General features: G+C 47.4%; 2 protein-coding genes and 1 long non-coding RNA gene across 3 annotated transcripts in view; all 3 read left to right on the top strand.

The window, feature by feature from the left end:
* plxna3 (plexin A3) overlaps positions 1-3,559 on the top strand; it is a 62,235-nt gene extending 58,676 nt beyond the window's left edge. Inside the window, exon 38 of the mRNA XM_081609437.1 lies at positions 2,419-3,559. Within this exon, the coding sequence (XP_081465563.1) occupies positions 2,419-2,514 (96 nt within the window). The 3' untranslated portion in view covers positions 2,515-3,559. The remainder of the gene's footprint in view (positions 1-2,418) is intronic.
* A 5,379-nt stretch (positions 3,560-8,938) lies between these two features.
* LOC103460517 (uncharacterized) lies at positions 8,939-10,708 on the top strand. The gene is made up of 3 exons (XR_532940.3): positions 8,939-9,148; positions 9,962-10,071; positions 10,343-10,708. It is a non-coding gene; the product is annotated as an uncharacterized LOC103460517 (long non-coding RNA).
* A 7,507-nt stretch (positions 10,709-18,215) lies between these two features.
* bcap31 (B cell receptor associated protein 31) lies at positions 18,216-22,787 on the top strand. The gene is made up of 8 exons (XM_008402730.3): positions 18,216-18,357; positions 19,066-19,165; positions 19,551-19,651; positions 19,727-19,871; positions 20,933-21,068; positions 21,577-21,703; positions 21,771-21,871; positions 22,281-22,787. Exons 2-8 carry the CDS (start codon positions 19,074-19,076, stop codon positions 22,305-22,307), a joined length of 729 nt encoding a protein of 242 aa, XP_008400952.1. The 5' UTR covers positions 18,216-18,357; positions 19,066-19,073; the 3' UTR covers positions 22,308-22,787.
* Positions 22,788-24,313: the final 1,526 nt, after the last annotated feature.

The raw sequence follows: 24,313 nt of genomic DNA on the forward strand, positions 1-24,313 counted from the left end.
CTGTCTCTCTGTCCCTCCGTCTCTCTGTCCCTCCGTCTCTCTGTCTCTCTGTCCCTCTGTCTCTCTGTCCCTCTGTCTCTCTGTCCCTCTGTCTCTCTGTCCCTCCGTCTCTCTGTCTCTCTGTCTCTCTGTCCCTCCGTCTCTCTGTCCCTCTGTCTCTCTGTCCCTCTGTCTCTCTGTCCCTCCGTCTCTCTGTCCCTCCGTCTCTCTGTCTCTCTGTCCCTCTGTCTCTCTGTCCCTCTGTCTCTCTGTCCCTCCGTCTCTCTGTCCCTCCGTCTCTCTGTCCCTCCGTCTCTCTGTCCCTCCGTCTCTCTGTCCCTCCGTCTCTCTGTCCCTCTGTCTCTCTGTCCCTCTGTCTCTCTGTCCCTCTGTCTCTCTGTCCCTCCGTCTCTCTGTCCCTCTGTCTCTCTGTCCCTCTGTCTCTCTGTCCCTCTGTCCCTCCGTCTCTCTGTCCCTCCGTCTCTCTGTCCCTCTGTCTCTCTGTCTCTCTGTCCCTCTGTCTCTCTGTCCCTCCGTCTCTCTGTCCCTCTGTCCCTCCGTCTCTCTGTCCCTCTGTCTCTCTGTCCCTCCGTCTCTCTGTCCCTCCGTCCCTCTGTCCCTCTGTCTCTCTGTCCCTCTGTCTCTCTGTCCCTCTGTCTCTCTGTCCCTCTGTCTCTCTGTCTCTCTGTCCCTCCGTCTCTCTGTCCCTCTGTCTCTCTGTCCCTCCGTCTCTCTGTCCCTCTGTCTCTCTGTCCCTCTGTCTCTCTGTCCCTCTGTCCCTCCGTCTCTCTGTCCCTCCGTCTCTCTGTCCCTCTGTCTCTCTGTCTCTCTGTCCCTCTGTCTCTCTGTCCCTCCGTCTCTCTGTCCCTCTGTCCCTCCGTCTCTCTGTCCCTCTGTCTCTCTGTCCCTCCGTCTCTCTGTCCCTCCGTCTCTCTGTCCCTCCGTCCCTCTGTCCCTCCGTCCCTCTGTCCCTCCGTCTCTCTGTCCCTCCGTCTCTCTGTCCCTCCGTCTCTCTGTCCCTCCGTCTCTCTGTCCCTCTGTCTCTCTGTCCCTCCGTCTCTCTGTCCCTCCGTCTCTCTGTCCCTCCGTCTCTCTGTCCCTCTGTCTCTCTGTCTCTCTGTCCCTCTGTCTCTCTGTCCCTCCGTCTCTCTGTCCCTCTGTCCCTCCGTCTCTCTGTCCCTCTGTCTCTCTGTCCCTCCGTCTCTCTGTCCCTCCGTCTCTCTGTCCCTCCGTCCCTCTGTCCCTCCGTCCCTCTGTCCCTCCGTCTCTCTGTCCCTCCGTCTCTCTGTCCCTCCGTCTCTCTGTCCCTCCGTCTCTCTGTCCCTCTGTCTCTCTGTCCCTCCGTCTCTCTGTCCCTCCGTCTCTCTGTCCCTCCATCTCTCTGTCCCTCTGTCCCTCCGTCTCTCTGTCCCTCCGTCTCTCTGTCCCTCTGTCTCTCTGTCCCTCCGTCTCTCTGTCCCTCCGTCTCTCTGTCCCTCTGTCTCTCCGTCTCTCTGTCCCTCTGTCTCTCTGTCCCTCCGTCTCTCTGTCCCTCCGTCTCTCTGTCCCTCTGTCTCTCTGTCCCTCCGTCTCTCCGTCTCTCTGTCCCTCCGTCTCTCTGTCCCTCTGTCTCTCTGTCCCTCCATCTCTCTGTCCCTCTGTCCCTCCGTCCCTCTGTCTCTCTGTCCCTCCATCTCTCTGTCCCTCCGTCCCTCCGTCTCTCTGTCCCTCCATCTCTCTGTCCCTCTGTCCCTCCGTCTCTCTGTCCCTCCGTCTCTCTGTCCCTCCGTCTCTCTGTCCCTCTGTCTCTCTGTCCCTCCGTCTCTCCGTCTCTCTGTCCCTCCGTCTCTCTGTCCCTCCATCTCTCTGTCCCTCTGTCCCTCCGTCTCTCTGTCCCTCCATCTCTCTGTCCCTCTGTCTCTCTGTCCCTCCATCTCTCTGTCCCTCTGTCCCTCCGTCTCTCTGTCCCTCCGTCTCTCCGTCTCTCTGTCCCTCTGTCTCTCTGTCCCTCCGTCTCTCCGTCTCTCTGTCCCTCTGTCTCTCTGTCCCTCCGTCTCTCCGTCTCTCTGTCCCTCTGTCTCTCTGTCCCTCCGTCTCTCCGTCTCTCTGTCCCTCCGTCTCTCTGTCCCTCTGTCTCTCTGTCCCTCCATCTCTCCGTCTCTCTGTCCCTCCGTCCCTCTGTCTCTCTGTCCCTCCGTCTCTCTGTCCCTCTGTCTCTCTGTCCCTCCATCTCTCCGTCTCTCTGTCCCTCCGTCCCTCTGTCTCTCTGTCCCTCCGTCCCTCTGTCTCTCTGTCCCTCTGTCCCTCCGTCTCTCTGTCCCTCCGTCTCTCCGTCTCTCTGTCCCTCCGTCCCTCCGTCTCTCTGTCCCTCCGTCTCTCTGTCCCTCCGTCTCTCTGTCTCTCTGTCCCTCTGTCCCTCCGTCTCTCTGTCCCTCTGTCCCTCTGTCTCTGTCCCCCCAGATCCTGACGGCGTTGGACCGGGACGGTTACTGTCGGAAACACAAGCTGAGACACAAACTGGACCAAGCCATCAACCTGATGTCCGGCAGCAGCTGAGACGGCGCCGGACCGATTTGGGGCCGGGGTTTGGGGGGGGATGAGGTTCTGCTGATCAGCCGGACCGGACCGGACCGAATCACCAGCAGTCGGTCTGTCAATTTATTTATTGGTCAGATGGATTGATTGGACCCAGAACCCAGCGGAGCAGAACCTTTCCTGAGACTCGTGGAGCCAGCCGGACCTCAACAGGTTCTACAGCAGAACCATCTGGACCTCACAGCGATCCGGTTCTGATCCAGAACAAGTATCGGATTCTGGACAGTCTGAAGCTTTAATGAAGGAGGCGGAGCCTAAACGAACGTCAGGTGTCGGTTCTGTTCCGGTTCTGTGAACAATCAGCACAGCACACTGAGCCCGATCCGATCGGACCCCCCGGCCCCGCCCCCAGCTCCTCATTGGTCAGTCCGCTGGCCGGGAGGACGCACTGCCTGACCAACCAGACTGTGGACAGAACCTCTGAATACATTCCAGCACAGCGACGCTGTCCGGGTCAGAACCAGAACCACCTGGGATCTGGACCCGATCCAGACTGGACACACAGCCATGCTAACGGCGCCGATGGGGAAATACTGTGCAGAGCTACAAACCTAGTGCCATGCAAAGACCCGACCAGAACTCCCTCAGGACTGGACCGGACTTGGACCAAATCCGGTCCAGATCCAAGAGAGTGGAGCTGAACCGGGTCGGATTCCTAGAACTTTTGAGACTTGTGGCCATAATTGTAAAGAAGAAGAAAATGAAGCTCAAATGATAAAATCTAAAAAATGTTCAAATGTAATCAGAACCTTTTGGACTTTACGGACCAGAACTTGTATAAAGCGGAACATTACATCTGAGTCTGACGGTACCGACAGGCCCAGAACCCTGCAGACCGGCCCGGACCGAGCCACAACAATCCTGCTCTACAGATCCAAACGGGCTTTTTGGTACTTTTTTAACGAGCAGAACCGGAGCTCAGCGGGTTTAATGGCTCGGTCCGGGAACCGGGTTTGGACCGCCTGAGGCTCGGCAGGAGACGCTCCATCTGTGTTCTGGAACATTTACACATCACAGCGCTGGTTCTGGCCGGCTCAGAGGTCCGGTTGCTCTCCGATGTCACATAGCACAGCTGGTTCTACCAGAATCTGGTTCCGGTTCTGTTCCAGTTGAATCGTTTCCACTCGGGTCCAGAAACCCAGTGGACTTCCTTCCTTCAGGTCGAGTTTCAGAACCAGTTTGGGGAAAAAAGATGAAAATTTTAATTCATGTTTAATAAATGTTGGAGTTTAGCTTCGTTTGCAGCAGCTGCTGCCCCCTGGCGGTCGGGTTGGGAACAGCAGCTGCAGACGGTTACAGGTGGAGCCGGTGACCTCTGGATGACCTCTGACCTCCAGGTGCTTGGTGTGAAATGTTGCAGCTCGTTTATTCAGTGTGGGCCCAAAAGGACCAGATGGAGGGCGGGTTCTGCGTTGTCGGTAGCAGAGGTCGGGCTCTGAAGCCACTAGCGTACCAGCACCACTGTCGCCCCCCACTGGGCGTCTGAGCAGAAAAACCAGCCAATCACTGATCAGATCTGGAGCTCCGCCCACTTCCTGTTGTTCTCCACCCAAACCAGCTAATTCTGATCTGAGACCTGATGGAGGAAAGCAGGATGAACGGATGCAGCTTCTCAGAGATCTTCCTCCACCAAACTTCTCCGCGTCCTGCTGAACTTCATAAAGGAAACGTTCTGTCTCCTTGGTAACGAGCTAACCAATCATGAGCCTCTTTTCATAAGCAGATTTCAAAGCAGATCAGTGATTCGCTGGGATTCCTATGTGGGAGGGCCAGGTCTAATTCCTGGAGTCTACAACAGGGACCTCCAGACTGTATGCATCCTTGCTCCAACACGCCGCTACCAATGAATGGACCGGTACCGGATCGGTACCGGATCGGTACCGGGCCTCTGCTGAACTGGATGGCTCCAGGAATTAGACCCGGCCCGAGTCACACAGACACTCGGTGGTGGGATATTTATTATTTTATTTATTTTTGTGATGGATTTTATTTATTATGGGAGGATGGAGACGTTTGTCAGAGACGATCTCGTGTCCCACCTGGGGGACGGACCGCCATCATGTCCAGAACCGCTCTGGACTCTTCGTCCTGACGAAGAGGAGGGCGGAGCCAGCAGAGGGGATCCGAACACCTGAGCAGACCGTACCTGGTGTCTCGGGTCAGGGGAGGGTAGCTTTCAGGCTCCGCCCCCTCCTCTGCTGTGCTGCAGCACTGCCTGTGATTGGTCGATTTCCCTCAGGTGAACTCTGACATCAGAAGCTCCTCCTCTCCTGTTTCATCCAGCTGACCCGGCTGCTGTGACGCCATTGATCAGGTGATGTGGTTCTAGCACCTGATTGGCCGCCTGCGGGTCACAGCGCCACCATCAGGCCATCCGTCGCTCCCCCTGGGGACGTCTTTATTCCCCGAGGTGCAGCCAAGTCCAGGAAGTAGTCGGGGCCCATCTTTGGTTCCATTCGCCATTGCCTTGTTTTTCTTGTGGTTTTGCTGATTTGAACGTCGATGCCTCAAAATGGCCGCCGTCTGTTTTTCTATCATTGCCTTTTGCTCAGTTTGTATATTTGTGTGATTTCACTAAATGTAAAGAAGAAAACTTGTCTGGTTGTTTCTGTGGGAGATCACATGACAGCCCCTCACCAAGGGCTCCGGCTAATTAGCGGAGACCACAGCAGTCCATTAACTAGCCAGGACCGCTGGTTCAGCAGTTTTTCAGGTCCCGGTTCTGGCAGAAGAACTGAACCAAGGCATCGAGACAGTTTTTGGTCTTCATTTGAGAACCGGTCCTGTTTGGACCTCCGGTCCACCGAAACCCGCAGTCAGTCGAACCGGATCACAGAACCCTGGACTTTACCCGGTCCAGTTTTAGTTCTGATGCCTTCCCAGTTCTCCAGAATATTCAGCTCAGGGTGATGATGGTTCTGACCCAGTGGAACATCCAGAACCTCCTGGATTTATTTCTGCTACCGAAGCTGAAGCTGCGCTTTGACTGCAGCGACCTTTGACCCGACGGCACATCTCAGTTTCCTGCGATGCCGTTTATGCCGAGTTCTGATGTTTTACAGCGTTGACCTGCTGACGCTCGTCGACATGGAACTCAGAGACGCAGGAGGACGGCGCGTTTCTGTAGGAAGGAAAATGATGCAAGTAGAAAACTTTAGTGTGATTTGCGGATTGGGACACGTTGGTTGGCTGAAGGGATCAGAGGCATCAGGAGGCTGAAGCTTCAGCCTCCTGATGCCTCTGATTTTATTCACGCGTTTTCAAAAGAACGATATAAACTTGGAACGTAAAAGTTCTGACGTCCTGATGGAGAACGTCCCGGAAACTTTCCTCACTTCGGTCCAACGTCACGGAGACACAAAGACAGATGTGTGAGCACACACACACACACACACACACTGAGACACAGACAGACACACACACTGCCACTCTCCCAAATTAACTGTTAATCATAAACGATAAGAGCTGAGTCATGCGATTCCTCATCTTTGCTGCTCTCTCTCTCACACACACACACACACACACACACACACACATTGTGCTGAATTTCTCTTTCCACTGTCAGCATATTTTATTTTCTGCTGATGTTTGTGAGTCCAGATTATTTTATTTCGACTCCGGAGCGTCTCTGGATCAGACGGATTGTTCCGTCAGTGATTACGGCTCGTTTCCTGCTGCAGGTCAGCAGCGTTGACCTGAGGAGCAACATGAGCCGATGGTCAACCGGCAGCTGGCAACACGGCAGCCAGAGTTTATCCACCCGTCCATTTCCTGACCCCTGGTCCCTCAGGGTCAGGAGGAGCTGCTGCCTCTCCAGCCAACGTTCCGGGTGAGAGGAGGGGTCACCTGGACGGGTCACCTGGGTCACCTGGACGGGTCACATGGACGGGTCACCTGGGTCACCTGGACGGGTCACATGGACGGGTCACCTGGACGGGTCACCTGGGTCACCTGGACGGGTCACATGGACGGGTCACCTGGACGGGTCACCTGGTCATTCTTATTTTGTGCCATTTTCTAGTGTTAAATCTTCCCCTAAATGACCAGATTAAAGATGTTCAACATGCCAGTTTAAACTCTGATCTATTAGCAACCGACTGAGCTGCAGCATTAAAACATGGATAGAATGTAACTACATTAATCAAAGCTCTTCTTCTCTTCAGGGTTTCTGGTGGTGCAGCTCTGTGCTGCCTTCAGGAGAATGGGACATCAGAGCATCATCCATAAAACTTCATGTGGCATTTATTGTTCAAACCAGAGCTTTCAGTGGAAAAACTAAAGTTCCTTTTAATGCCATATGAGACAGAAACATGGATTATATCTTTATATAGACCTGTCTATTGATTATAGATTAATAGTTTTACTGGACAGAAATTACAAAGAACAAATCTGGTTCTTAATCAAATCCTAATGAGTCAAAGTGTCATGGAGTCATCAGCCTCATGACATTAACACTGACATGAACAATAATATTGAAGAAATAAATATATCAAATCTAATTAAAACATAAATAAGTGATCAGTTCTTTACTGTTATGGTCTGTAAGATATATTTATTCTCAGTACTAGATGTGGTCTCAACAAACCCATGGCACTAAAACAATATTATTTTACCTTTTATCTGGAAATAGTGTCTGTTTATTCCTGCCATACAGTCTCTGTATTAATTATTGCTCGAAAGGTCTTGCCATACCAGTTTATTCCTCTGTATTTACTTTAGTTTCTTAGTTTATTCTTGTATTTTGTTCTTCATTCATTTCCATTTAGTTTCCTTTGATTAGTTTTATCCTCTCTCGGTTTATTGCTATGTCCACTTTAGTTTCTTTCCTGTTGCTACATTTATTTTATCATTTACTGACCATCAGTAATCTTCATTCATCACCTGCTGCGCCGCCTCATCGTCATGTTTCACATCATGTGTTGATTTTTCACTGTTCAACGTCGGATTCTCTGTTTTTATGCCATAATTCACATCTAGTTCGTCGCTCCGTTTTATGTCCCGTTTCTCCTGTTTCAGAGTTTTACCCAATGTGAACGTCTTGTTTTAACCCCTTAAGGTGCAGGGCGGTGGGGAAGCGTATCGATGGGGAAAAGGCAGACTGACATAAACCTTTTAAAACCACTGAAACAATTTCTGCATCCTGATTATTGAAATGTAAAAGTGCTGTGTTGTTCTATCACCCCGTTTCATACCGGACCACTTACAGTGTTAACGCTATAAAATGAACGCTCTCTATCGAGGTATCACCCATGGAGGGATTTCTTTATTTAAATGGGTTCATTTTTCAGAGGGATACAAAGTCAGGGTGTCGTGATTTTAGCTACCAGTAGCAGGAGAACGGAGCTGCACCAAGAAGCTAACAGAAGCTAACAGAAGCTACAAACACTGAATAGAAGAAGAGCTGCCATCGATACAGCTGCAGCCAAGCATGATTTAATGTTACACAATACAGTTTTACCAAGTTGCTCAAAGTCTAAACTGGTATTGTTGTTCATTTAAGGTGTAAAGTTTACCTTCGACCAAACGCCCCCCAAAGGCATCCCAGCGCCCCCCTTTTGTAAAAATGTCCGCCAGCGCCCCCTGCCGTCCTCTGAACGCCCCCTAGGGGGCGGTACCGCCCACGTTGAGAACCGCTAGTCTAAACCTTCAGAGATCCACATGTTGCTCCGCTGCTCTAGTAAAGCAGGATCAGTTCAGAAACGATATGAAATGAGAAACAAGTTATTTATTAACTGATTCTGTTTTAGATCGTTGTTGAGAAACCAACCAGTCATGGCTGCACAGTGACCCGTTCATGTTTTACAGCTGCAGCCGCTGAAATAAACGGCCTTTATTTCTCACTGACTTCGATATAGAGTCTTTAAAACCACAAAATAAAATCTGAATATTTTTTATATAACCTCTCGTGCTTTAAGTGTTGGGTTTAAATTACACTTCCTAGATATTCATTTCTATCTACTTATTGGTTCTCCGTCATCCAGAACATGACAAAACTAAAAAAGGCTTCAAAATAAAGCAACTTAAATTATAATTTAAATAAGCCAAAACTTGTATTGGGAGCTATTTCAATAAATCAATGTTTATGGGAAACTTTGTTAAGAGCAGTTACTCATTAAAGCTTTTTATTTAACATTTTGTAAAGGTTTAGCAGAGATTCGATCAGACTGAACTAAACTCGCATCCAAGCAACATTTGAATTTTAGTTTTATTTCTCAACTATGGAGTTAATTTGTTTCATAATTATTCAATCAAAAGAAAAATTCTAACAAAAAAATCTTAACTTTTTAATCATAAAAATTTTTTACAAAACAAAAAAAATGTTACGTTTTTTTTTTTTAATTGAAATCAAATTTAAGTTTTAAACTTTTATTTGTGCATATCAGAAGTTTTTGGTTGAGTCAGAGTTTTTTAAAGCTGTTTTTTGGTTGAACTCGTTTTCTTGCTTATAACTTTATTTGCTTTGGCGAAGCTTACATGAACATCCGGGGCGGGGCTTAAGGACGAGCAACGTGTTCTGATTGGTTATCGCTGACTAAAGCGGATGACTCTGTGTCCGGAGCTGCAGGGCTCCGGTGGCGGGACACAGAATGTGAAGGTCAGTCATCTTTACAACATTTCACCGTTTAGCAGCTACTAAAGTGTCCACCTGGTTTCAAAGAAGAAATCTTACACAAATTATGACGTATTTAGTCTGCCGCGATCCCCGGTAGCATATAGTGCTAATGTTAGCACCGGGTAACGTTCATTAACTAGGCTTGTGTGATATTCGCCTGTCTTCATGTTGAATTCTTTAACCAGCGAACCGCTGCTGAGTGGCATTAAGAGTGGAAAATACCAAATATATCTGGAGGAAATGTGTTAAACTGTTGTGTAATCTGGGCTGCACAGTGGCGCAGTTGGTAGAGCTGTTGCCTTGCAGCAAGAAGGCTCTGGGTTCGATTCCCGGCCCCGGTCTTTCTGCATGGAGTCTCCCTGTGCATGGTGGGTTTTCTCCGGGTTCTCCGGTTTCCTCCTCCTGTGTGTCTCTGTGTTGCCCTGCGACAGACTGGTGACCTGTCCAGGGTGAAACGTTAGCTGGAGATGGGCACCAGCACCTCCTGACCCCACTGAGGGACAAGGGGTGAAAGAAAATGGATGGATGTTGTGTAATCCTCCGTGTGTGTGTGTGTGTGTGTGTGTGTGTGTGTGTGTGTGTGTGTGTGTGAACTAGCATTGAAGCTAAAGTGGGAAAACAGCGGATCTTTGCTCCAATGTTATCGTTAATCTGCACCACATGTCAAGTGACAGCAGATGATTTATTTACCCAGCACATAATCCGTGTTGTCCATGAGGGGAGACAATGTAACAATATATTTGCCTGTTGCTGTGTGATGATATTACATTAAACTGGTGTTCTCCTGAATCCCAGTCTGACCAGCAGTGTGCAGCTGAAGCAGGACAGGCTTGTAGGTCTGACTGATTCCTGATGATCAGAACATGAGGATGGAGAGACCAGCAAGTGTTGAGTCAGCAGCTCAGGTAGGGAAGGAAGTGTTGCTTTTAGGGGCCGGGTGAGTTTGGCTAAATATATTTATACAGTTTATTTATTGGTTTTAAACTAATGCATGCTTATGTGTTGATAATGATACATTGTAATTAAAATACAAAAATTACCACCAACATCCTGGCAGAAGTAATAAACAAGTTTATATTGGAGCTTGTTTTGCATCTGGAACACATTAAAAGCGAATTACCAAATGTACTTTATTCCCTGTTAACATTATTTCTCCCTTTTTCATCCTCACTGCAGCTGGACTGGAGTTCTGCTTGGTTTGAGCTAAAGCGGCTAACAGCGCAACATTTTCCCTCTCCCACTATAAACTTTGCTTTTCTTCAACATGGACAAAACTCCTACATCAGCAGCTGTTTGTTATTTTGACATCAGTGGTGGTCAGTTGATCCTCTTAACCACTGAATGGATCAGAACCACCTGGACTGAGCTGGTTTCGTCAGAGGGAGCCAGGACGTCTCCATCAAATGGCTTCCCGTATTTAAAATAGCATCTTTCTGATGCTATGACTGCATTCTCATAATTAAAAATACTCGTGACCTGGCCATAACACTCCATTATACAACTCACAAAGGATGATAGAAATAAAGCCACTTTGTGAAAGTATCTTCTGTATTTTGTTTTAGAAAAGATGAGGGTGACTAAAACTAAATCTGTTATGAAAAAACTGTTCAGTCACGTCATCCAGCCTTATTCAGTATATTATTGAATTATTTTACCAACTGCATATTACTTAATATTCAGATTTCTTTGCTGGTATTACTGACAAGTGTTTCATTTTAATATCTCACATGAAGCCGAATTACAACTGAGACAGTGGAAAAAGGTTTGTGAAATGTAGAGTATTAGGGTATAGTATATATATATATATATATATATAATGCTCCGTCTGTTTCTAGCTAAATATTGAAGTCATCAGTCTGAATGGGAACACACACACACACACACACTCACAGAGACACACACTCCTCAGCGGAGCTCTAGCCAATTAGCTAATGGCTCGTTAAGATTGACGTCCATTACAGCAGCTAATCAATCAGTTAAATTTAACGGACGAGGATTTAATTGATCCGTTTCAGTTTTGGAGTTGATGATGTGGTCACTATGGCAACTTGATGGGACAGAAGTGATGAAGAAGCTGAGTCAGCAGGATGAGAGGTAGCCAGATTAAACTGGGCAGTCATCATAAAAAACATACAAAATTATGAATTTATTCATTGAGTTACTGAATGCAAAACACTTTAACAAAGAGCAAAATCAGGACAAGTTTCCATACTTTATACTTTATCACCTATTAGTGTGAAGACGTGGGCAGTGTGGGGCGCAGGAAAGGGGGGTTGGGGGGGGCCCAGACCCCGATCTTGGAAAAGTCTAGAATTGTCCCCCCCAAAGTAATCATGAAAGAAACCCTTATATTTAAACAATATTAATATAAAAAGGCAATAGAAACAAAGAACTAATGAACTAAGAAAAATGACAATAAAACTGTCCAAAAAACTCATAATGACGATCAAAACTGCAAAATAAGACAATAATAAACAAAACATGCTAGAGACCTCAACATAAACAACAACATCCATACAGAAAACAAACTTATGTCCCAGCAGCGAACTTTCCTCTGACAGCAAACCCAACGTCCTGACGCTTAACCAGTAACACGTCCGTGGAAGATGAACTTTCCCTTGGTAAGAACCAGGATGGGCTTGACATGGTCCACCGCCAGACAGACAGACAGACTCCCATAGGAGAAATGTATCCTAGAAGCAGGGGCAAAAACTGCAGTACAACAATAAAAAGCTCATCCAAAAGGACAGTAACCATGAATAAATAAAAAGCAAAGAAAACAACCCAAAAGCTTAACTGATTTAATCTTCTAAATGAAAGAGCAGATGATGAGGAATGTGTCTAAAACAAAAAAGACAAAATATTTCCCACTCCAATGAAAACCAATCAGTCGCAGAGAGAGACGACAGACAGACCATAATAGCCTGCAGCTCTCCGGCCCCGTTGCTATGGTAATTAATTATCTGCACCTGGGCTGCTTTGTTTAGCAGTCCTCGGCGAATCATTTTCTTCCAGCCTGTCATTGAGTTTCTCAGTCCTAAATATAAATTATTTCTTCTTGTTGCTTCTATTTTGAAGTAATTTTCTTAATCGCACAGTTTGGGTTTTAAGCTGGGGAGTGAACCACTGACTGTGGATGATTCTAACAATGGGTTTCCTCTTTTGAGCCATTTCCCTTCATATCCTGCTTTTAATGCACTTACAGCCCTTAAGAAATTAGATTTTCAGACTGTATGCTGGAGACAGAGTTTCTATATTTGTGAGACACCTAGCGTCTGTCTCAAGGACCCTGACCCTAGCAACATGTTGAAAACATTTTATGGGAGCAGGCATGTGTATCTATGTCATGACCGACTTTGAGACCAATAGGGCGATTTTTGTGCCCGTGAGGGGGAGTTAAAAATAGTTTTGGAATCAGAAATCCACTGTGCTGTGTGTGTTTCAGAGAGAAAGATTTCCGACTCTGTGAGACACTCAGCCTCGTCTTTTGCTTGTTTTTCTCAATTTATGTCATCATTTTAACTCAGAATCCCACTAAAATGAGTAGCTCCAAGCTGATCGTTTTAATACCACTTTTGTAGGGGTGCACCGCAGCGGTACGAGCCACGTTAACGGTGATGGAAGAAAAATAACTAGACATATTAAATTCCTGAAAAAATGTAACTGGCCTGCCCGACGTGTGCACATCCCTTTGGACCCGACGTTATGAACAACCAGCAGTACATCCGTGCAAGCCAGACTTGCCCTTGGTAAGAACCAGGATGGGCTCATCGTGGGGCATCACCAGAGTGCATTGACTGAAGCTTATGCCAGGTCCATCACCATAATAGTTTGCAGCTGCAAGGAGCCGTTGCCATGGTAATTAATGGCTTGATGCTGCCGCTGTCTCTGCAGCGTTCCCCAAATGACTGAGACAGACTTGATATCTTTATGAGATCCCTATCGTTGGTCCGAAGCACCTTGAAAGAAAACTAACTCCTAGAAAAATGTCGAAAACATATTACGGGACAAGACATGTGTATTTATGTCATGACCGACTTTGAGACCAATAAGGCGATATTTGTGGCCGTGACGGCGAGTTAGTCAGTAATCCACTGTGCTGTGTGTGTGTGTGTGTGTCAGACAGGCTCTTTGAAATAAAAATGCTATTATTATGAGACACCAGCCTTGTTTTCGTCATTAATGTCGTCATTTTAACTCAGAATCCCACTAAAAATAATAGCGCACTTCTCGGGATCAAGCCGCACGTTTTGATACCACTTTTGACGGGGTGCACCAGCGGTTCGGGCCGCATTAAGGGTGACGTAAGAAGAATAATATTAAAGAAACGCCCTATTGGGTGTAGAACAGGTTCCTGCCTTGCTTTGCATGCCCATGAAATAAAGAAATAAATGAAGAGACATTCTGTCGGGTGTAGAACAATAGGTGCCTTCCATGTAATATGGCAGGCCCCTATAATGGTTAAAAAAGTAAATTTGTAACTCTGTTACACTAGTCATTTTTGGTCCTGCAGCTTGAACACAATTTTTTTAAATCATATTTCACGTTATATTTTACTGTAACTTTACCGACACCCCCAAAATTGCTCTTAAGAAATGTCCCTGTTTATGTTCTCCTCCAATAATGACATGGGATTTCCAGCACTGTGCGAAGATTTACCGTATTTTCCGCACTATAAGGCACCTAAAAACCTTCCATTTCCTCCAAAGACCACGGTGCGCCTTATAATCCGCCTTATATATGGACCAACATGGAGCCACTACAGGTCCAGCAGCTACGGCAAGCAGCCGCCGACTTCATTTTCACCCGTAGAAGAAGAAGCGCGGTGCATGCTGGGATAGCTGTCAGAACGCTGGTTTGTTAATAAAGGTTGACTGACCCATCTACCTACCGACCTGATGATCAGGTCGTCTACAGGTCATTCAGCACCACCTTCTCCACCAACATGCTGTGGTGGAGAAGGTGACCATCGTCCGGCCCAGAAATCTCTCCTCTCCTCTCCGACCCGAGTCGGACTGTTTGGTTGACATTCTTTATGTCAACAAAGTGACTTTAGACCAGGGGTGTCAAACTCCAGTCCTCAAGGGCTGCAATCCTGCAGTTTTTAGATGTGCCACAGCTACAAATGGCTTAATGACCTCCTTCTTGTGTAGATCAGGTCTCCACAGCCTTGCTAATGACCTAATTATTCTATTCAGGTGGTGCAGCAGAGACACATCTAAACGTTGCAGGCCAGTGGCCCTCCAGGACCACTGCCCTGGTCCTGGAGGGCCAGGGCAGTGGTCCCTGGCCCTCCAGGACTGGAGTTTGACACCCCTGTGCTTTAGACATTCATCCGGGAGCTTCGACTAGAGTCACCATGGGGCCAAACCCAGACATTTAAAGCCTGGGGGGGGAAGAGAGACAGAGGCTGAGGCAGCAGCGTGTCGGTTGGTCTATGTTACCCAGAATGCAGTTGGGCACTATCACAACACCGTGAGTGAAACAATGACTGGGGCAGCTACTATATAAAGTACTGGGGACCATTTCTTTATTACTATACATCCACATTAGTAGAGAACGGAACAAATCGCGTCCCGTATCAGTTCAATGTGAGACGGTGGAAACTGTAACTGTAGCGTCTATTCTATGCGCCTTATATATGAAAAAAGTTTAAAATAGGCCATTTAATGAAGCTGCAGAATATATGGTAATTTTCAGACTGAGAAATGAGGAAACAATGCTTTCTGACTTTAGTTGGAGCAAAAATGTTGAAATATTTACATTAAAAAAACAGCAAAATAGTTTGAAAATGAACAGAATGTTGAATATAAACGTGTTGACATCAGCATCCTGCGTCTTTTAAATCTGTTTCTCAAACGTTTTCAGGCTGAGGACCATTTAACAGTCATGGACCACCAAACCTGAAATCTCCCCCTCTAACATAACTTCATAAATAATTCAACCTGAAATGAAAATATTCGTCTCTTAACTCAGGTATTGTTGTTTTCCTACTTCCTCCTAATGAAGAGTGGTGCAGTTTGGTAAATGTGACGTCAGAACCATGAACACTTTGAGTTATTCACAGATTCTTAAAGTTTCTAAGCTTTCCAATGATGTCATGGAAATAAAAACAAGTTGTTCTTTACTACCAAGTGTTATGTGCATTAACAACATTTAGGGCTATTTGTGATTTAGAAGCACAATTAAAGAACAATAAACAACTAAGCATTTCTATTTGTATTTACTTATTATTTAATTCAATTGAATAGTTTTTAATTAAATAAAAATAACAGTTAGGTGACCTGAAAGCAGAGCATCATTCATTACCAAGCAAAGTCATAAAAAACAAAGAACAGTTCTCAGTAACTGAGTCGATTCCTACCCGTTCAAAGGAATCCAGTCGCTAGTGAACGACACATCAACACTCAGCAGCTATGACTGAACTTCCTCTGGTCATATAATCCTGGAGTTGTTTTCTTTCCACCGGTATCTGCAGCTTTTCTTTTGAGTGACACGGTTTTAAGCCACTTTTCCACCATTATTTGTAATCCAATCCTTTGCTAAGCTAGCTGTAGCGTCGCACGTTGAGCTGACGTCACGGAAAATAAACGGTTGTTTACATGCAGTACCTGACGGACCACTAGGGGGCGTCCGCTAAAGGACCCTGAACGCTACGGACCGACGGTGTTGTCACGGTTGCCTAGCGACGGACACTGCGCAGCCGCGGTGAGCTGCTGTCAACCCGGATCTTTTTAAAACATCCTGACCCGATTCCATGTCCTCAGAAGCAAAACCTCTGTAAAGACACAGACGTGAAGGGGAAGATGCAAATCCCAGGTTGAACATGTTGGTGAAGATGAACACAGGCAATGGGTTAGGAGAGCAGAACCGTCAGAACCGTCAGAACCAGACAGCAGCATCTCTTCATCCCTCCATCATCTGATGTGGTGCAGAACATTTTGCTATGATTAAGTTTCTTATTGTGGTTTTAGTCGACTATATTTATTTGATTATTTGCTTGTTTAATGTACACTAGTGGTCATTTAAAGATACTGAGATTAACAGTAAATACATCAATATTTCTACTTTAAAAGGTTTGTTAGGTCTTTCTGTATGTTTTATTTTGAAATCTTGATATGTTTTATTAACTCAGTGGTTATTTAATGCATCATTAATGTCAGATCCAGACCTGCAGCCCAGGGGCGGATCTAGATGGGGGCCAACAGGGGACCAAAGGAGTTATACTAAATAAATGTCTTATGTTAAAGTTCACTGGTGGATTTTTTTAACCTTCACAATTTTACTTTAACAATAAACTAAAAATGATAGAGCTGCTCTTTTAGCTGCTGTATAGAATCAGACTTTCCACCTGCCAGGATCTGCAGCCTGGATCTCTGGAGACACAAGAGGCTCTTTGGCTCATTTATTATATCCAATGATGAAATATTGCTGGGTTTTTTACTTTTTGTTTCAATCTTTTTTAAGGGTTGCCATGAAAACACACTATATAGAGGAATTTAAAGGCGCTAAACTCATGAAATAAGAAATGAAACTCAAACTCCATTCTCTCTGCTCATAGATAAACAGGAAGACATTTAATGCACATCTGCAGATTCACACATCACATTTTCATCGTCTCAGAATCCAAAATGTCTCGTCTCTTACTTCTGGTCGAGTTTTTACACCATTCCAGCCCTACTGTTGTGTTTTGGGAAGCTTCTGACCAATGGCGTTGCTGAACCTGCTTCTGGCTCCGTCTTACACTGGATGTGTGTCGGAAGATCCGAGAATTCAGGGGCTGACCTGGAAGTTAAACCTGCTCCATCAGAAGACATTATTGAATTGTTACTTCTTATCTGTCCAAATAACGATTCTTTCTCAGTCCTGGCCGACTTCTTCACAAGCAGCAGGGACAGACGTCTGTCAGCAACTTAACGTTTCCCTCTTTGGGGATTGTTTATTCCACATCTCTCCGATCGGATCTTTTCTGGCTTGTAGGTCAGATTGACCCAGTACATTTCTTTCCAGTAAAAACATATCTTAATGTGAATCCACCAACAATATGCCTTTTAGTATAATAATATTCCTCTACAACTATCCAGGTAAATCTGGTCTGGAACCAGCCTCCCAACCCGCCTCCTTATTTGTATAAATATTTAGGTAATTCTCTGTACAGTACCAGAATGTTCACAGAACTTTTATACCTTTGGCTGTCTGAGGACACATTTTGAATATTAAATCAGGTGTTATGATCAGTTATTCAGTACTTTAGTAGTTTACCAAATACTTTTTACACTTCCTTTATTAAATGTGTACTCTAACCGACCTCTGCATGAACGATTGCTCCATGAATCACTTTTTAAAAACAAAAGCACCATAAAATCATGTCTATGACTGCAGCAGACATGAGAGTAGGACGACGCGCCGTTGGAAAGGTGGTTTAAAATGTTGTCATTTTGTGACGCCTGATGAAATGGTGAGAGGTTTATTGGTTGAACACATTTATCAGTTTAGTCATCTTGTTTGTCATGACGACAGCAAAATCAGAATATTAAAATTATTAAATGATGACAGGTGACCTCCCCTGCTAACGTCACCATCAGCTGAGGAGAACATGGAAGCACAAATCAAATTAAAACAGTTTAAAAGTTCACAGCGTTGGATGGTTTTACTGGTGCTGCTGGACTTTCTAGAACCAGTCCGACCAGCAGGATGAGGGGTTTTGATTTATGATAAATGTGTCCGAGTGAGACATCGTTGTTGTTAAGCTCATCTCTGGTCAAGCGGGGATGTTCTCTGTAGTCAGTGTCTCCCTCTGCTGGTGGTTGAAGGAACCAACAAACAGGAAGCTGTTGGTAACACGTGGTCTTAGTGGGCCGTTTGACAACCAGCGGTACTGACCCAGTTCGCCAAACTGGGCCAGAACTAAACCATAATTTTAATGAGAAAAGATAATTTAATTTAATCTACGTTCAGTTATATTTTAAATTAAATTTGTTAATTTAAAACAAGATAATAAAATTAATTGCAATGTTTTTTTATGACCCGCCCATTTTCTCGCTTTGTCCAATCAGCGCCCAGGGTGAGCTGGCATAAATGTGCCAGGAAGTACTCGACATAGCAGGCTAAGCTAACGGCTAACAGAGCAGCCAGCGGTCCGTTTGTTTCCTCTCTGATTCCCGGTTCTGGTCCCGGTTCTGTGCTGTAAGGTGAGTCGGGGACGCTGAAGGAGGGCTGAAGGTAATATTACCCGGTCCAGTACTGTCAAGATTTCCAGATCCAGCAAATAGACGGATTCAGTTGATTAAAGAATCACTCGCATGACAGTTTGACTTTAGTTTTCAGGAAATAGACGGAGCCGGATCTAGTTTAAAGCTTCTTCAGGGAACCAGTCCGGGTTCTTGTTACCGCGGGGTTCTGGATCAGAACAGCCCAGAATTAGTAGCTGGTTCTGGAGCTGAAGGAAGCCTTCAGGCTGCCACACCTCCCGGGAAATGATCCACCGGACCTGGAACATTCCTGAAGAACCGAACCAGATTCTGGGTTCTGTTCTCCAGAACCACAAGAAATATTCACCCTAGACGCCTCCTTGATTTGTTCTGTTACAGTATTTACACCCTAAACCTACTAAGAGGATCTCTAGGGTCACAGAGGATGACCTTTGACCCCCCTCTGCCCTGCTGAGTTGATTGAATTCAGACTCAGAGATTTTCCAGGTCAGACTTTGACTAGGCCACTCATCTTGGGGGTGGCCTTTGACCTGGAGGTTTAGGTCCGAATGACTGGGACTAGACTAAAGGGTTCTGGTCTGACTCTGCATGGAAGCTCAGAGAGAATCAGATCAGGAATGGTTCTGAACCAACTGGACTGATGCGGTTCTGTTGTGGTTCTGATGGGTCTGTCTCTCTCCGGTCCAGGAGTCCAGATGAGTCTCCAGTGGACGGCCGTGGCCACCTTCCTCTACGCCGAGGTCTTCCTCGTCCTGCTGCTCTGCATCCCCTTCGTCTCACCCAAGAGGTCAGTCACCTAGATCTGCGTCTCCTAGATCTGCTGCTGCATCTAGAAGCTTCCAGAGAGAATTCTGGTTCCGGAGGACGAGTCCAGTCTGTGAAGATCGTTTATTGTGACTTCAGTACTATTGAGCACATCAGCAACCCGGGTTGCTGGAACCCGACTACTTCGGGTTTCTTTTGTGCCGTCGTCATGGTGAATCGTGTTATCTGCATGCCATTGGTCGGGGCTTCCTGTGCTCTGGACTCGGACTTCAGTTCCCCTGAGTTCGTTTCTCCTGGTCTGAAACTGAAACCCTGAGAATCTGAGCTGGGCAGCTTTCTGAACCAGGAACTGGACTCATCCCAGTCCTGAGCTGATTCTGACCCAGTTCTCCTCCTGGTGCGTTCAGGTGGAGTCGGATCTTCAAGTCCCGGCTGGTGCAGACGGTGGCTCTCTATGGAAACACCTGGTTCATGGTGGCCATCGCCATCCTCGTCTTCCTCCTCATCGGTACGTCGGGCCGAACGCTGCCGACCCGGTAGGCCTCCGGTCTGTTGCCATGGTAACGTGGCGGTGTGTGTCCAGATGCGTTCCGTGAGGTGAGGAAGTACAGCCTGACGGACAAGGTGGACGTGACCAACAACCCGACGGCCATCGAACACATCCACATGAAACTGTTCAGAGCGCAGAGGAACGAGTACATCGCCGGCTTCGCCCTGCTGCTCTGCCTGTGAGACACACACTGACACACACACACACACACTGATACACACTGACCATCAGCCTGGGCTGCTGCTTGTAGTTCGTGTGTCCTACCAGCAGGGGGCGGCAGTAGCCCGCCTGCAGCATGTGATCCTGCAGCTGCCTGAAATCAACCCGAGTCTGGGAGGAAGTTCTCCTGCACGGAGTCAGGAGGAGACGCGTGGCTGGAGCAGGCGCAGCTGTTGGGAGTATTTCTGGCCGTGACGTCATCGGCGGCCATATTTGGAGTGGAGGAAGCCCTTTCTCTGCCGCTCCGCTTCTGGTCGCAACGACCCGATCGGTTTCCCGGCTTGGAGGATGGGAAGGAAGCCGCCCTGCTGTTTGGACCAGGTTCCAACCTCACAGCAATCCATCCGCCGCCGAAAGTAGTCCCAGTGCTCCCAGTGCTGGTCCAAGACTGGAGGGACTGGAGGGAAAGGCCACGGAGTCACTGCAGCCAACATCCAGTTTTAATGTTTCACTGGAAGTTTCTGATGCTGAAAAATCTTCAGATGAACATCAAGAATCTTCACCAGACTGAGAGCAACTGGTCCTTTACAGTCAGACCAGAACCTTGTGGGGAGTCGGGTCAGAACCAACTGGCGGATCAGCGGCGTCGCAGCATCTTGGCGTTCGGAGCAGAAACCTGCCACAAATAGCTGCAGCTGCCTGAAAGCTCCTGAATGCATCAGCAGGCAGATATTTACTAGCTGCGTGTTCCTGGGTCACATGACAACATGGCCGCCTCCTGCTGACTCCATGCAGCTGTTGCACTGCAGAGACCACAAATTTACATACTCCCAACATGAGCGCCTCCTCCAGATGAGCCAAGTTATTAGAAACATCGGCGTCCTCACCTGCTGCTCCCTTCCTGTTACTCACTCTGACATCATCGCCTTCAGCACACTGTGTGTGTGTGTGTGTGTGTGTGTGTGTGTGTGTGTGTGTGTGTGTGTCTCAGACCTTGGAAATGTCAGCGATGACTGGATGTGTTTCAACCCCCTGATCCCAGTAGAGCTCCTGCCCTGACTGACTGTGTTTGTGCTGCAGGCTGCTGCGGCGCCTCGCCACGCTGCTGTCACAGCAGGCCACCCTCATGGCGTCCAACGAGGCGTTCAAGAAGCAGGCGGAGGGCGCCAGCACCGCGGCGCAGAACTTCATGGAGGAGAACGAGGCGCTGCAGGAGGTGACGGCCGCCTCTTCCTCCTCTGGTTCTACGGGTCGTCTGGGCCGGATCGGCACCGGCGATGCTGCAGGCGATGCTGCCAACACGCCGACCGCCTGGTTCTGAACAGCTGGTTTCCATCAACACTAATTTCTGAACGTTTTGAATTGTGGCTGTAGAAACGTGGTGGAAGCAGCTTCATGCTCTCAGAAACGTTGGAGCTCAGGTCAGCTGGAGGGCAAAGGTCACAGCTGGAAGTCCTGAAATACATTCAGCTACTCAGTCCAGTTAGTGCGGTCCAGTCTGTTTGGTACCAGATGACATCATCATAACCAGCCAATCAAAGTGCAGGTCTAGTGGGCGGAGTCGGGCCAGATTAAACAGATTATGGTTTAATCCAGGAGGTAACAGGAAGTCAGAGAAGCAGCTGAGGTCAGCAGCTGATGCTAGTTTCTGGATAAATCGGAGTGAGCGGTGTAACGTTCGGGTCAGTCAGGACTTTAACGTTTCTGTTCCCATTTTTCCTCAGAAACTGCGTGAGGCTGGAATCGAGCTTCCAGAAGCCGGAAAGAAAGGAGCGGGAATCCAGGAGGAGAACAAGGCTCTGAAGGAGGAGCTGAAAACCCTGAAGGAGCAGCTGCAGGACACCAAGAAAGGTCAGGAGGTCACATGACGGCTGAAGAAGCTTTGAGGTTTAATCTGACCTCTGATGTTCTGATGCAGCTCTGCAGCAATCAGACAGCGACGTGAAGGCGATGAAGAAACAGGCTAAGAACCTGACGGTGGAGTACGACCGGCTGCTGCAGGAGCACAGCGAGCTGCAGGTGAGACCCTCACGTCATCCAGGGGCCGCCTCGCATGGGTCGGGCCGCCGCCTCGACTCGGTCGGGCCGCCTCGCATGGGTCGGGCCGCCTCGCATGGGTCGGGCCGCCTCGCATGGGTCGGGCCGCCTCGACTCGGTCGGGCCGCCTCGCATGGGTCGGGCCGCCGCCTCGCATGGGTCGGGCCGCCTCGACTCGGTCGGGCCGCCTCGCATGGGTCGGGCCGCCTCGACTCGGTCGGACCGCCTCGACTCGGTCGGGCCGCCTCGACTCGGTCGGACCGCCTCGACTCGGTCGGGCCGCCTCGCATGGGTCGGGCCGCCTCGACTCGGTCGGGCCGCCTCGACTCGGTCGGGCCGCCTCGACTCTGACTCCCATGTAACGTGTCTTTGCCCTGCTCTCTGACTGCAGGCGAGCAGCGACAAGAAGTCCGACTGACGATTCGGCTCCAGCCTGTCGTCTTCATCGCCATCAGACGTTTGCAGCTTCGACCTCTTCATCCTGCTCTGATGTCAGTGGCCATGCTGTGCTGTGATTGGCTGATCCCACTGTCTGTTTACGTCTCTACCTGAGAGCTTTCTGTTTTTCCTTTTGTTTGTAACCAACGTGAAGCTGCTGACCTCTGACCTCTGAGGACAAACGTGACTCCAGATTATGTTTCCTGCAGGAAAAGCTTCATTCCAAAATAAAAGCATCAGCCATTACGTTTGAAGCATTCTGCTTTAAGATGAAAACGTCCTTCAGTCTGAAGCGGTTCCTTGGTTCTGTTGTGACTGTATGGAGAATCTGTCTCCAAACAGAACCAGGCTTGGTTCTGGTTCAGTTTGGGCCAAGGAACATAACAGTTTTTCTAATTCATTGATCAGATTTTTGTTTTAATGGTAGAATGTAATAAACTTGTTTCTGTTCTTCTTCAAAGTCTGTCTGGTTCTGGTTCTGGTTCTGGTGTCCGAGATGCTGTAGAATGTATTTGGTTCTGATTCTTCCGAGTTCTGCTCTTAAGTTTTCCAACAGATTGTGAAGCTGAAGTGTTTTCAACAGTGCTGCTCTCTGATTGGCCGGATGGTCCCGTTTTAGCTGCTGCTCTCTGATTGGCCGGATGGTCCTGTTTGAGCTGCTGCTCTCTGATTGGCCGGATGGTCCCGTTTTAGCTGCTGCTCTCTGATTGGCCGGATGGTCCCGTTTTAGCTGCTGCTCTCTGATTGGCCGGATGGTCCCGTTTTAGCTGCTGCTCTCTGATTGGCCGGATGGTCCCGTTTTAGCTGCTGCTCTCTGATTGGCCGGATGGTCCTGACAGAAACAGACTTTAACAGTTAATGTTTTAAAACAAAGAGTTGGGTTTTCACTGTGAGGTTTGCTGAGTTTAAATTTAGCCAAAATGGATGAATCGTCATGGAAACGGCTCAGCAGATGAGAAGCTCAGTTTCAGGTTAAACATGACGGCCTCTTCCTCCTCGTCTTCCTCCTCGTCTTAGACCTGCAGCAACCTGAGGCGTTTCAGGACTCACACGTCTGTTCTTACTTCCTAACGGTTGCCAAAGGGTCAAAGGTCAGAAATGAGTCGGCTCCATATGATTGAGTTATTTTATCCCTACATTAATATAAAAAGATGAACATAAAGGAATGAGAACATTTACATAAATATGTATTTTTACATTTTCACAGTAAATGTTTTGAGTGGCTGTTTCCTCTTGGCACAGATTAAATGACTACATTTAAATATTTTCCCAATGACTGAACAGACTGGCTAACGTAGCCAGTCATGAATGTTTCATTGTTGTAATTTCCTGTTGGTTGGTCTGAACTCGCCTGGCAGCCGTCAGCTCTGATGCTAACTTTATATAAAGTAAAGATGTGGCGGTTTTCTTGGTCTACTTCACTCATCAAATGTTCAAGACAACTGGATGTGAGAAATCAGACGGTTTGTTGCTCCAAACCTTTAATACCAGAGATTATTTTATCGTCTCAGGTTTTAAAATTGGCCACCAAGTTTAAAATCGATGTGAATCTTTTGTCTGCAGTAGAGAAACGGAGACTAACAGATGAACGCAGCTCCAGACTGTCTGGGAGCTGAAATCCTATTTTTACTGCATTAATAAACATGTTCCTGCCATGTAGAGATTGAAGAAACAAAGTTTTTCTTCACATTGACTCCAGACAACATGGGAAAGTCTGAGATCTGGGTTCATTTGGCAGCAATGCCACTTTTCTCCACACCTGCAGAATAAAAAAGGTCAGAGCAGCAGGGATGTTTCACTGAGCTGTAAGGTTTTTCTGGGAAAACTGGACTAATTTTGGGAATATTAACTCCTTCAATCTTAATTGAAGGGTTTTTACATTGAGCAGCTGGTTGATCATGTTCACTGATCCCGTTTCTCCTGTTGCAGATCGAGTCTCTGGAGAAACGCTCCAACAGAGACATGAAAAAACTGCACGTAAAAATC

Source organism: Poecilia reticulata, chromosome 7, assembly GCF_904066995.2.
Source record: "Poecilia reticulata chromosome 7, P_reticulata-male-v2, whole genome shotgun sequence".
Classification (NCBI taxonomy): Eukaryota; Metazoa; Chordata; class Actinopteri; order Cyprinodontiformes; family Poeciliidae; genus Poecilia; species Poecilia reticulata.